The sequence below is a fragment of the Elaeis guineensis genome, chromosome 1 (assembly GCF_000442705.2).
Source record: "Elaeis guineensis isolate ETL-2024a chromosome 1, EG11, whole genome shotgun sequence".
NCBI classification, from domain to species: Eukaryota; Viridiplantae; Streptophyta; class Magnoliopsida; order Arecales; family Arecaceae; genus Elaeis; species Elaeis guineensis.
In genome coordinates, this window is record NC_025993.2 from 145,337,241 (window position 1) to 145,351,922 (window position 14,682).

Consider the following 14,682-nt stretch of genomic DNA (forward strand, 5'->3'; position numbering starts at 1 on the left):
TAGTAATATCTTTGATTCTGTAGTTAGAAAGTTTAATTATCTAAGTTATATCTATAATTATATCCACATTTTTTATATCCGAATTATATTCGTATCCATTTAAAACAAATATGGATATGAATTTTTGCATCCAAATAATATCTGTATCTGTATTTATATTCATCAAACAAATTAAATATAGATATGGATATGCTGGTATCCAGTCCAGTTTGAGCCCTAGTAGTTTTTTTTTTTTTTTTTTTTTTTTTTTTTTTTTTTTTTTTTTTTTTTTTTTTTTTTTTTTTTTTTTTTTTTTTTTTTTTTTTTTTTTTAAGGAGGAGATGTGTTCTAATCTAGTATGGTCTTCGGAAGTTTCACAGGCCTAATATGTACTCTTAGAAAAGGGAACCTCTTGCATTGGTAGCGCTCTGAACGCCTCCAACTTTTCTGCCCTCTTATCTCTTTTTTCTTTCTATTCTTGGTTCCAATCTCTTCTGACCATTGGGTTCAGGCTGCTGGTCCCTCTCAGATGTGCTTGCCCTACTAGGAATCAGATAACTAATGGTTTGAAGTATTTGCTTCTGTGATTTCTTGTGGTGACGTCGTGTCATTAATCACAAGTAGGTTCACACTGATAAGCAATCAATCTTGGATGCAAATCGATGGTGGGTACGATGGATTATATAACCTTTTACGACTCTTCTGGTTCCTCTTAGAAATGAGCCCACTAATGCTGCAAGTATATTGCCTTCACGTTCTTCAAAGTCTCCGCAACCTGACATCGTTCCTTCTGGAGAAGGGCGGCCTTGTAACAGATGGGTATATGTTGGAACCAGTGCCAGAGATAGTTTTCTTGGTCAGTGGCCTTCTTGTTTGGTTCATTTATTGGCATAGGATGTCAGCTTCAGCAAAGTAACTGGATTCAAGAAGGTAGTATTTCTGAGGAATCTTTGAGGTCAGAGTATTCTAGTACTGGGGAAGTACCCTGCACTGTTGAGCCATGAGCCGGCACAAGTTTGAAGATTTGGAAAGGGAAAATGGGTTCTTCATGGTTCCCCGAAGAATCAAGGAATCTACCTTTTTTCTTCCGTGTCGTGAGAAAGGAGCTCATGCTCTCAAATTATATATTCCAGAATTTACTTAAGTGATCTGCTGGCGCTAGGTACTCAAATAAGGAAGCTGCATCACTTGAGGCAGATGAGGAAACTATTTCCTTCATTGATGTCATCAATCCTACAGTTGAAGAGTCCTGCAAGATGAACTATGATGTTTTGCGAGGTGCTTCTGCCTTGGACTCGGCCGATATTACAATCAGTTTCGCCCATCATACCTATTCTCAGTATCTGATCCTGAGGTCCAGTCATCCGAGTTCCCTGGCCGCCACCATGGTCAAGACTAACGTCTTGTATTGTATTGACCAGTGTGTGCACCATCCTCATGGTCAAAATCACAAACCAAAATGACTTCTTTTGCCTTCGGTAGAAGACTTGGGGATGCGCATTTTTCTCTCTTAAAATTCAAGAACTCATGAGAAATCCTTGACTCAAATCCTGTGGAATGGCCTGAAACAGTTGCAAAGCCTATTTTTGGGGTATCGTTGGTGAGGATACTCCATTGAGCAGTTCTAATTCCAATACCTTCCGAATATCCTACATGCCCTACTAAGTTATCATACCGTAGGCTTCCAAAGAGGCTATGGTTTTGCGGTTCTGAGATGATAAAATTTCTACCACAATTTTTAAACCGAGCAACCCAATTTACAAACAGCCCCCATTTGGCTGTCCATCCATTCGTCTGCTAGTAGATTCTATGACAAAACTTACGACAGATCGCCTCATCTAGCCTGTTAATAAATCTTTACCAGTCGCAGAAGCAAAGCTTTGTGTCCTCAGCAATGGAAACGAAGCAAGTAACTGAAGTCATTCTCGAGTTAAATAGGTCATGTAGCAATTGTGCGTAAACTAATTTTCTTTTTTCCTTCTTCAAATTTTTTGGGTAAACATGTGCATGACAAACCCATTAAAAAGGAGAAGCCCCTTCCTTAGCAAATGATTCTTTCTTTGTTCCAAAGCTTTTCTTTAATCCAACGAAAAGACTCTTGTATTTACAACTAGTTTCATAACCATCGAGTTCTCAATGGTTCTAATCCCCAAAATTCACAATTCACAGACACAAGCCTATTATAACATCAAAAAAAAAAAAAAAAAAAAAGAAAATCACGTGCCTCTAAAAGCCGTTGCCCAGTTTCTCTCATTCACCGGCAATTCCCTGCGCCTAAACCCCATCGGCAATTCCCTGCGTCTAAACCCCATCCTGCAAGACTTGTGTCCCATGGCAATCCCATAACGCGTCGCACCGGCTGCCACCGCCCCTCTGCCACCTACTTCCTCCCTCCCCACTGGAATCCCGCTCGTCGTCCTCGCGTAAGAACCAAACCACTTCATCTGGACGTAGCCCCCCCTCCTCCATGGCGGGACGTGCATGCCCGCACTCCTCATGGACTCCTCCGCCGCAGCACACATCAGCTTTACGATCCCCTTCAGCACCTCCGGCCTCCCGACGTAAACCGCCGGCAGGACACTCAGGCGAGTAAGATAGTCGCTCGTGGGCCGTGCAATCTCGAACTCAGCCGCTAGATTGATCTCCAGGACGTAACGGGTCCCACCGCCAGCGATCACGTCGATGTACTCGTACTGGCCCGGGGGAACTCCTTGGGCTCTTTCCCAGGAGGATTTGCAGAGCCCTGAGGTCGCAAGTTCGGTGAGTTGAAATGTGTTAATTCGAAAGAGTTACGTGAAGAACAGAATCAAATAGGAGCTGGTCGTTCATTTAAAAAATCCATTTTAGTATAATCTGAGAACAAAAACAGCACGTTCCATAAATAGATATATTAGTTTTTCCTGAAAAGAAATCTTCCATAAACAGAAAATCAAACAAAAAAGATTAAACAAATAAGAGAAGCAACTAAAAACAATACGGAATCCGTATAAGCGTGCAGCCTAAGCTGGCATTTGATAAATATACAAGGCTCAGTATTTTACATCCATGCAAAAAATCAAAGCTAAAATAGACATTTAACTTTTAAAGTAAGAGCAAAAGGAGGACGATTTTGCCGGCAAATATCTATAATTAACATGCATGAGAGCACGAAAAATGGAGAAAACTCAAATCAAGCAACTGAAAGATATGCTGCTGTTATTTTGCGTTCACGAGAACCGAATCATACCCGCATCAAAACCCCTCTCACGTAGCCAACTCATCACGCGCCCCTTGAGCCCGTCTGTGTCGGACCCGACCGCCCGGACGGCCCCTTCCGCCTCGACCCGGATCCGATCCGCCACCGAGTCCGCCTCCGACTTGGCCAGAGTGGCCTCCAACATCGCTCTCCACTTCCTATTCCCCACCTCCTCCTCTTCCGATCCCGTGTCCGAGTCGTCCCCTCTCTCTCCATCCATATCATTCACCTCCTCGTCGTAGAACGAGTCCACCAGGTCCGCCAACTCGGACGAGTTCTCCGGCGACCGCGACTCGCCCAGCCTTCCCTCCCATAGCCTCGCCCTCGCCGTCCCGTCCAGAGGGGCCGTCGCCCTCCTGTACCTCGCCGACATTTCCAGCGTTCCTATGGGCAAAATCGGAATACAAGATATGTCCTCTCCCTAAACCTCTCTGGTGTGATGGAAAGAGGGTTTGTGGTATTTATAGACCGGCACCGGAGATGTAATGGTACACCTAAACTAGCGCTGCAGGGAGCGTGGAGGCGGCGACTCGGTGCCGCTGCATCCTTGAGGCCCTCGTGATTCGTGAATCCCATGTATAACAAGACTGTTAGGTCGTTTTTGGTAGGCCAGCGGTAAAGCAAGGCTTGTTAGATTCACTGAATTTGTTGCCAACGTCTACGTTCAAAGTACCTAGTTTTATGCGTCTAGATACGATGAATCTAACTCAGCCAACGTGCATGGTATTGCGTCCCGATACAAAATGAATCTGACGCAGCCAAACCAAGAGTAATGGAAAGACGACACTATTAAACGTCATTATCCGTTACATCCAAATTAAACATCGTTATCCACTTATGACACATAGGATGTACATTATATGTACCATTTGTGATGTTGTATAAGGAGATAGTTGGCCTATTTGAGCCATTGTAAGTGCCGCATGACTCATGCCACCAGGATCTTTGGAGTTAATGTGCTAACCGATGTGAGAAAGAGCATTCACCTAACTGTTACAAACTAGGTTACTATCTTCGTAGCAAAACGTACTGGAGAAACACTTTAGATTAATATTGAAACCGCATCAGGTTTTTTTATGATGTTTTATTTTTTAATTTTTTTTGATTGTATTCATATTAGTTTTGTATAAATATTTTATTTCTAACAAAATTAAAAAAAAAAAAAAAAAGAAAACATGAGATAGAGGTTTAAAATAAATGGTACATCTGAACTAGGTAGACAACAAAATGACACGTACCTCACTTTATATTTAGAGGTACAAATGGATAAAATCTGAGTGTAGCCTATCTGAATCAAATAAAAAGTTGACTAAAAATTTCTTCCAACCTATCCAATTGATTGTTTTGATCTGTTTCTAGGTCAAGCAGATCTGATTAGATTTTTCCAGATCCAGTACGATATCTTTTGAATCACGGGGATGAAGTTTAGCTCTCGGCTTTTATCGAAAAGATAAAAAAGTTTAATTAGCTCTCAGCCTCACAACTTGTAATTACATGTTTGGAATTGAGAGAAGAATTTGATCATCAAAATTACAGCTTCAACATTGTCCAATCCACCATTATCGCTGTTTACCTTCAAGGCCCTTTGGGAAAAAGTCATGTGATGTCTCCAAGGTCAACTGGTGTGAGGCGTATAATTCAATGAATTGTTTCAAAGTGAAAGTAGGATGGCACATGACCAACATGACTCTGCATGGTATCGACAATGGGTGATTGCATAGTTTCTACCAAAAAAAAAAGAAAAGGGTGATTGCATAGCCTAAAGGAAATAGTCCAGCTCCTATGTCTAATATTGTTCTATCTCATCAAGTAAAATTACCTGCATAGTTTCATGGAAAGCAAAACCACTTGGGGCCTATTTGCATAATTTGGTAGGACTGACCTGAATTTTATGCTGGATTCATGAATCATGCTGTCCATTTGGACATTGAATTCCAATGTATATATATATATATATATATATATATATATATATATATATATATATATATATATATAGACACACACACACGATGAAGTTTATGGATACTAGTAATCGAGTGATTCAAGTTTCATATTTGCCAATTTCATCAATGATGTGATAAGATAGATTAAAATCAGAAAAACGAGCAGATGAAGCTCAATGCTGTTTATCTATAACTGTCACGTGACTGCACATGGCTTACTAAACAATTATACATAGCAAAAAAATTATTGAGCACTGCTAACATGATATCTTATTATCTTAATCAATGATTAAATTAGAATATAGCTGGATTTCTAATCGCATCTCCTTTTTTTATCCATCTTTTCATCGCCCTCATCTAGGGTTTTAAGAAAAAAGAAAGAGGGATGGAAAGAAAAAACAGAGGAGAAGCCATTCATTCTAGATATTAAAGAGAAATTCTTTTCTTTTTCATCATTTTGATCTCTTTTAAGTTATGAATACAGTCATCTAGCTACAGTTTGGTCTCTTTATCAACAAGCAATATTCTACCTCCACTTCGATATTCCGCTCTATTTGAGAAAAATAATGTTGGCCAGAAAAAATGCAACTGCGATGTATTTATTCTACAATAAACATTGTGGACTAGTGATAGGAGATTTGTAGGCTATCCTAATTACAATATAAGTATGATTTAGTATAATCGAAGGTTATGTTTCTCAAATATTGATAGTTTTTTAGTTATTGAATAATTTAATTATTTAGGATGAAAAATTATATTATGAATATTTTTTTTTATTTTATTTTTTTTTGACATCTTTTCTTGCCCACCGATCCTCCACGCTATCACTCTCCTCCCTTCCCTTCCCCCGACTCTCCCTCTCTCTCTCTCTCTCTTCCTGATGATTCCTGTAGGATATTCATGCAGGAATACCCAGGGAGACTCTTGAATGGAGAGTGCATGATTAAACAGGAGTAAGGATTGAAATAGGAAAAGAGAAGATCCGGGATGTCTTGTAATTAAGGAGTGAGAAATGTATAAAAATCGCCAATGCCTTTGCTTACGCTTGTAACTGAAAAGTGTGCAGGCTTGAAATGCCCTTTCATAGATCCTCCCAGCCAATGGCAACAATAGGTTTCATCCTTCCACTAAAATGCTCCTCTTCTTAGTCTTCCCAAGAAAGCAGCTTGTATGTCATGTTATAGTCTTCCAGACTTGTTGGGATTTGGTTTTCTTGCACTGAAGGACCATCAGCATTCAGAAACTAATCACAGGTCCTAATGCTTTATAAGGTTGATCACACATCTCATTCCAAGGTCCTGAAATCCCAGAGTAAGCTTCCAGAGTCATCTAAACCTATCTTACACCCTATCTCATTTAATTGCATGATTGATAGCCCAAGACTATAATATTCTAGACTGCTTATGGAAGTTTTATAGCCCAAAACCATGATAACTTCATCTATTACTGTTCAATGTTTTGGTTATTTAGGAAGCAGTGCCAAGTTCTTAGGTTGCACGATCGATGTAGGTTGAGAGATCCTACTTTAGTACTTAATAGACAAATTACTAGAAAGTTATTACATTTAAAACTGCACCCAAACAGTAAAATTGCACTGAAATGTAGCTTTAGTTTCAATGAACTTATAAAATCATGAAACACATAGTTCTATAGCACAGCCACTCTCCCTTGACATAATGATTTCATCAATCACTCAGTATATATTGTGCTGCGGTAGGATAATTTGCACCTGATCATCATCACTGGCAACATGCATAGAAAATTGTCATGAAGATGTTAGCTCAATAATAATACCTAGTAATCAATCTCCAATAACCTAAAAAAATTATTGACTCATGTAGACAAAAAGCAGCATCACCTTGTAATTCAACAAACCACAGCCCATTTTTCTGAACAAAAATAACATCCTGAGCCAAATTATTTAGCATACAAGAATTTCAATTGCACATTCACATTTCCAGATATTAACTATTAAGACCGCCGTGACTTGGAACCCTCATATTTGTTTTCCTTTCTGATGAATCCGAACAAATTAGGGGTGGGGGAGGGGACATCGAAAGCATTACTCTCCATTAAACTTTCTGTTAAGGTTTGCTGTTCCAGTGCAAATAGTCCCATACCGGATGTATCATACCATATCAGCACTGAACTATCACTATACCGGTCTCCATACCAAGTATACGGACCCTATATCAACAACATGGTACCAGAATGGGGTTTGATATTGAGATTCCAAACTATTCTTTCTACTCTGTGGCCCTCCAGGCACCAAAAGTAAGGCCATTATTAGGTGAGCCATGCCATTCTGGTCCATGCATTCAAAGATGGATGTCATGGCAAGCTGACTGAAAGCCGGAGGTGGTGCATTATCAGGAGGCTTTGGGAATCCAAGTCAAAATGGTAGGACTGAACCTGATGGAAGAAAAGCTTGGGCTGGTACAAGGTCATTGGAACCAAAAATTTCGTGCTCACACTCCAGCAACTGCTGCTGGTTAATTAGCTGCAATTCAGGCTAGGCAAATCATTTCATCGGGAGAAGATACATTTGACAGTTTCAGTTTACGTGATTATCATGCATGACCATGTGTATGTACGTATGCAGTAGTAGACATGCTTCTGACTCTAAGACATTACATTATCCTGATATACCCATGCACAGAAGATGTAAAAACAGTAAATAAGGTACATAGCACAAATTTTTGGAAAGACTGGTGTTTAGGTCAATAATATGAATTCATGATCCTGTAGCCAAGACTAAAATAACAGATATGAAACACAGAATGGTGAGGTGAATTCGTGTTATAAAGCATGAAGCAAGGTGCAGCACAAGTAAAAATTTGCATGGTTTCATGAGTTCAAAATTGATAAAGTAATTTGTTTCAAACATGCATACATTGGTATGTTTAGACCTATGATAAAAGTATAATAAAGCACAAACAGTTTCAAACAAATCCGACAACTCTGGTTAGCACATGAAACTGAGCTGCATGTCATAGCCATAACAGCGAGGTGACATGGCAAGCTTGTCTCTTTGTCAATGAATAACAAACTGAATTTCTCCACCATGAATCAGTATTGCTCAACGTGGAGCCAATTCAACTAGTAGAAGTCATCTCATGTGATGGAAAACAAGCAGTGACTTATTAATGTTGTGTCAGATCCTAATATGTTGAAGATTCAGCTCATAAGTAGAATTCACTAATGAACTGCCTTTAGGGGTTAAAAAAGGTCATGTATGTCAACCTGAAGATACATCCACTTATGGTCTTCGCTCTTTCACCTATTGGAAACTTTGTGAAAGTCGCCATCCTTTAGACTACATCAGGTAAGCTATCATAATAGCGGGTGACCTGACACAAAGATATCAAAGCACATGATGATACACAAATGACAGCCATAATGCCAATCTCAAGCTGCACAATGTGCTGTGTTAGTGATGTATAAACTAACCTACTTATCCCTGACATGCAGTGGATTAGGACATGTGCTTTGTCCTTTTCACATTGCTCTGCACAACACATCAGAAAGAAAAGGTCAAGTGCAATTACATGCAGCGAAACCATGCATAGAAAATGAAATGTAAATTTGGACCATATTAAATTCTACCAGCGTACCAGGTTATTACAATACAAAGAAGGTAAACATAGGTAGGGTATCACCGCATGACCAAATGACAAGCAGAAGCGTGACCTAAGTTATCAAAAAAATGGAAGAAATAATCACCACAAAAGATTATGACAATTATTGTAAAGGATATCTTGGCCGAGCATTTTTAAAAAAAGATTGAAATTTTTAGATGCTTCTCTTTAAGAAACAGTATAATGGCCACTGAGCAGTCCCCAACAAATCCTTTCCACAACTTTTTTTCAATTCTTCTTACATCCTCATTTCTAATGCTTCACAAGTAAATCTATGCCCAAACTGTTACTAAGACATCCGATCTAGTCTTTACTGCAGATGACCATGCCATCAAATTGATTATAGCGCCACACTATGATCTGTTAAAAGTTAAAACAGCTTAGTTTATTCTTAGCACTCTCTGTTACATCTATCACTGAGAATTTTGACAAAAGAAAGCAAGAATAGAATAGGAAAACTTTGTGTAATAGATAGCCTGGGTAAATGCAGGGTAGTCTCCCAATTGACTCACCTAGGGCATGGCCATCCTGTCTAAGTGGCCTAGACAGCATCCTCGACCTGAATCAGACAATCAGATAATGGCAGGGCTTGCACCTACGATACCAACATCACATGTGACATAATTCTCTTGATGAATGTATTCATTTAAATTTGTGAATAGATACTAAAATTTTTCCAAGTTGTGACTCGAGATGTAGCATGCTCCATTTCAAGTATCAATTGTCCACAACCACATTACTGCTTTATGTTATTACAAAAGATCAATATGCAAAGGTTTCAAGAAAATTGGATATAACATATAGTAAAGGGTGGCACAGTGCATGAGGCTCCCATCGATCTAGAGAGACTCAAATGTACACAGCCTTATCCCCACTTATGAAAAGGCTGTTTCCATATTTCGAACCTGTAACCTTCATGTCACAATGGAGTGACTAACCATTGCAATAAGGCTCCCGTTTGGGTATTGCATACAGTAAAGCTCACTCCAAATTATCAAAGGAAGCAAGATAGATATTGGCTCAAAAGATTGAATAAACATATATAGGTAACAAAAATAGAAACCCCCTTATCAAGAGAGAAGCTAAAGAACCTTACATAAAATTTGCTCTTTCTCCAGATGCCTATTAAGTCAAATAAAACCCTAGGGAGTTGCTACCTAGCTAACTGCATGGGATGTACATCAAAAAAGTTGGTGCTCCTACTGCCATTGCGGATCATCCTTTAGTCCAAAGATTTCTATCTATGAATTTAGCATCAACTTAGTTGGTATCAGGGTCAAAGCCCGCCTTAACAGTGCCTCAATCTATGCTCTGTCATATATTGAGCCTTAAAGTAGACCATGTATAATCGGACAATAATTATTGGTTGAGTAATGGCATCACTTGGGAAGATTTTCTGTGTGCACCTTAAACTTCTCGTGTTGAGATAATGTAATGGTCCCGCATCCACTGCACTGATGCTCCAGCATCAAACTATAAGCATGCTGGAAAGGAAAAGAAAATAAAAGTTATCTCTATCTTATTTAGTTAATCGTATTGGAACCACATTATAAACTTCTACCATTGATCCACTATCTCAATTTTTGAATATTTTGTTTTCTAATTTCCACGGATGTATTTACATTGAAATGATGTAAACTGTTTCATTTACCAAAAAAATGAGAATTATCTTTCAAGGTGAGAAAATGAGGATGTGTAGTATATATGTTTACATACTGATGCGTTGTCGTTGATAGTACCAAAAATAACTCTACTCACTACGTAAGTAGGATAAGTCGAGATCGTATCCTCAGAGACCTTGGACTAAGTTGAGATTGCAAAATAAAAGAAAGAAGCATTATTTTGATTTAGAAAATAAATTATCTTAAAATTGATGTAATTAGAAAATAAAGAGCTCGGGAGTTTTGAATTAATTTTGTACTAGCAGAGTTGTATCTCTTTTTTTTAATTAAATAGATGTGATTAATCTTAGAAAAAATATTTATCTTTCCTCGGCACACCCCGTACCCGTAGATCACGGTGCGTCTCCGGAAAGTACTAGGTAAACAATTCTTCTTTCCTCGGCATGCCTCGTACCCGTAGATCACGGTGCGTCTCCGGAAAGTAAAAGTTGTTCCTAATATTAATCTAACAGGAAAGCATAAATAAAAGCATATGAAAGGGAGCAAATAAAGAACTCATGACGATTTAAATAAAAAGCATAATCTTTATTGCATATAAAGAAATACAAAAAAGTTTAGAACAATAAACCCACTCTGTGTCGCTACAAAATTTCTTCTCCACTCTCGAGACTGCTAGCCTAGCTGCTCATGGAGTAGTCCCTTTCTCTTCCTCTATGCAAGGCTCTAGAGGAATTTCTGGGATCCCCCTCAAATAGGAGTATAAGAGCCTTTTTATAGGTGTTAGGAGGGAGGAGTTTTACATGATTTTCAGATGTGGGACTAAAGAAAATACTAAGGACTAAAAGATGGATGGAAAAAATCACAAGCAGATAAAGAAAATACAAATTCTTCCTCTTGAAGTATTTCCAAGTATTATATTTTTTTTCTTTAATTTTCAGATCCATCTGCTATCATGAGCGTCCGTCTGTTTGCCACTGTGTCCGCCAGCACAAACTCCCCGCGAACCCGCCATACCACGCGCCCGCAATGCCGTGCGCCCGCAATCTTCTTTCACGGACCCGAAACCACTTACGCTACTTTTTTTTATTAAAAAATTACAAAAAAAACTTTTGTTTCTTTAAAATGACACCTATATCCTTTTTCGGTTCCTTGCATAGTATCTTCATTTTCTATAATATCGTATGCATCCTTCTTTTATTTTAATTTTGTTTTAAGTCCAATTTTCTTCAAACTTAAGTCTTTTTTATCTGCAAATCGGACTCTTTGTATCGGTGATCACCTTTCCTGTAAAATATAAAAAGAAGTATCAAATTCTTAATAAATAAAATAAATTAAATATAATTTTCTGCTTTAAATGACTTAAATTAAGTGTTTATCACACTCCCCAACTTGAATTTTGCTCGTCCTCGAGTAAAATAGATATATCAGCATTATGTACCGACTCGGTCTTGAATAAAAAATTAGGTTAGGCATCCCAAAAAGTAGATGATACCTGGTCAGATCATTAAAGAGATACTTCATTGAATTATCAATTTGACCCAATTAGTGGCTGAGTATTAACTAAAGAAATTTCAAGAGCTTTTCTTCCATCAACTCTCCACTTTACTCTTTAAATCCTCTAACTTAATGTGAGAAAGGTTTATTATCTTCTTACAATTTAGACCCCTTATTATCCACTATTTTTTTTTTAACATTGCCCACCTTTTTACGCGAACCACAACGCTTACTTAGGCGAAAGGGCCCGGTTACTCAGTAGGAAACTAATATTTTTTTTTAAAAATAAATTTTAAGAAAAATTTTTGCATACCTCGACCTTTCCACCAAATCTCTCATGAAGCAGATTCTTTATTGAGATCAGTAAGAAGAGGGTTGTAGAATCACTCCTAAAATTTGGTCTAGTCTAAACCCTACCATTCATTGGATTTTCTTAATAATTTATTCCTCAGTATCTCTAAAATTATCTTGACCATTAATCATTTATTGATTAGGATGCCTAATTGACTCTTAATCAAAATAAAATTCGAATACACAAAACTAATTATTTCTGACCATACTCGAGGATTTGATTAATTTCCTTCCCCCCCCAACTTAATCTACATTGTCCTTAATGGAGTAGGAAAGCAAAGAAAATAAAAGGAGAGAGTGCACCTGGGATAATTTTGCTTCGGAAGTTGAAGATAGCTTCATTGATTAATAGGCTCTTGTTCTAAATTCCTGCAGCTGCAATAAAGTAAAAAAATAAAATCGTTGGGTTGCCTCCCAACAAGCGCTAAGTTTTACGTCTTCAGCCAGACGTCAAGTTTATTATTCATTATAAAGTGGATCACACAGGTAGATGGTGTCGATTCATTCTTTATGTGCAATTTCATCTACATATGGCTTCAGATGTTGGCCGTTTATCTTAAATGTATTGCCATTCCGGGGGTCATGAATTTCAATTGCTCCATGTGGGAATATTTGTGTGACAATGAAAGGTCCATCCCATCGGGATCGAAGTTTACCGAAAAAAAGGTGTAACCTGGAATTGAAAAGCCATACCTTTTGATTTAACTCAAATAATTTTCTAGAGATATATTTATCATGAAATACTTTGGTTCGAGCCTTGTAAATTCGTGAACTCTCGTATGCATCGTTGCGAAGTTCTTCCAGTTCATTGATTTGCAACCTTCGATTAGAACCTGCATTCTTCATGTTAAAATTAAACATTCGTATGGCCCAGAGTGCACGATGTTCTAATTCAATCGGCAGATGGCAAACTTTGCCATAAACTAATCGATAGGGTGACATACCGATAGGGGTTTTAAAAGCTATACGGTAAGCCCATAATGCATCATCTAAGCGAAGAGACCAATCCTTTCTATCGGGCCTAACCATCTTTTCTAGGATATGTTTAATCTCCCTATTTGACACCTCTACCTGACTATTAGTTTGGGGGTGATATGGTGTGGCCACTTTGTGTGTAATATTATATTTTTTCATAAGTGCTTCAAAATGTTTATTCGTAAAATGAGTCCCTCCATCACTAATGATCACCCTTGGGAAGCCAAATCGACTAATGATATTTCGTTGGATAAAACTAGTTATAACTTTATTATCATTAGTCCGTGTAGCTATTGCCTCCACCCATTTTGACACGTAATCAACTGCCACCAAAATATATTCGAATCTAACTGAGGCTGGAAAAGGTCCCATGAAATCAATCCCCCAAACATCGAATATTTCTACTACTAAAATAGGGGTCAGCGGCATCATATCCTTCTTGGATAAATTTTCTGTTTGCTAACATTGCAGACAACTTCGACCAAATTCATGTGCATCCTTGAAAAGTGTTGGCCAATAAAACCCACTCTGCAGTACTTTTGCTGTAGTTTTTCTTCCACTAAAATATCCCCCACATGCCGAAGAATGGCAAAAAGTGAGAATGCTTTGGAATTCACTCTCAGGGACACAACGGCGAATAACTTGGTCAGGACAGTATTTGAATAGTTCAGATTCCTCCCAGAAATAATGTTTAATTTGCGAGAAAAATCGATCCTTTTCTTATTTTATCTAGTGAGAAGGTACTTGTCCTGTTGACAAGTAATTGACAATATGGGCAAACCATGGAGGACGGCTAGAAGAGATTGTGAAAAATTGTTTGTCAGAAAATTTTTCTTTGACCTCATCTATGCCTATCGTGTGTTCAACTAAGATCCTAGAGATGTGATCAGCTACCACATTCTCGGAACCCTTCTTATCTCGGATTTTCAGATCAAATTCTTGTAAAAGAAGGATCCATCTGATCAAATGCGGTTTAGTATCTTTCTTTGAGAGGAGATATTTCAGAGCCACATGATCAGAGTAAACTAGAACCTTAGACCCTAACAGATATGAGCGAAATTTTTCAAAGGCGAACACTACTGCTAGTAGCTCTTTTTCTGTTGTGGTGTAGTTTAATTGGACATCAGAAAGAGTCTTGCTAGCATAATAGATCACATGTGGCTCCTTATTAATTTTTTGGCCTAAGACGGCACCTATTGCAAAGTCAGAGGCATCACACATAATCTCAAATGGAATGGATCAGTCAGGAGATTTTATTATGGGTGCTGTTGTCAGGGCTGTTCGTAATGTGTTGAATGCTTTCAAACAGTCTTCGTCAAAGACAAATGGTGTGTCCTTGGCCAACAGATTGCACAGGGGTCTTAAAATCTTGCTAAAGTCTTTGATGAAGCATCTATAAAATCCGGCATGACCTAAGAAGGATCGTATTTGTCGGATCGAAG

The 14,682-nt window shown here is 38.3% G+C and overlaps 1 protein-coding gene across 1 annotated transcript; it reads right to left on the minus strand.

Annotated features, from left to right (window-relative positions):
• Nucleotides 1-2,026: 2,026 nt before the first annotated feature.
• On the minus strand, nt 2,027-3,782 carry LOC105039028 (uncharacterized). Its single transcript, XM_073250853.1, has 2 exons — nt 3,206-3,782; nt 2,027-2,722 (listed from the first exon to the last, which is right to left on the minus strand). Exons 1-2 carry the CDS (start codon nt 3,585-3,587, stop codon nt 2,196-2,198), a joined length of 909 nt encoding a protein of 302 aa, XP_073106954.1. The 5' UTR covers nt 3,588-3,782; the 3' UTR covers nt 2,027-2,195.
• Nucleotides 3,783-14,682: the final 10,900 nt, after the last annotated feature.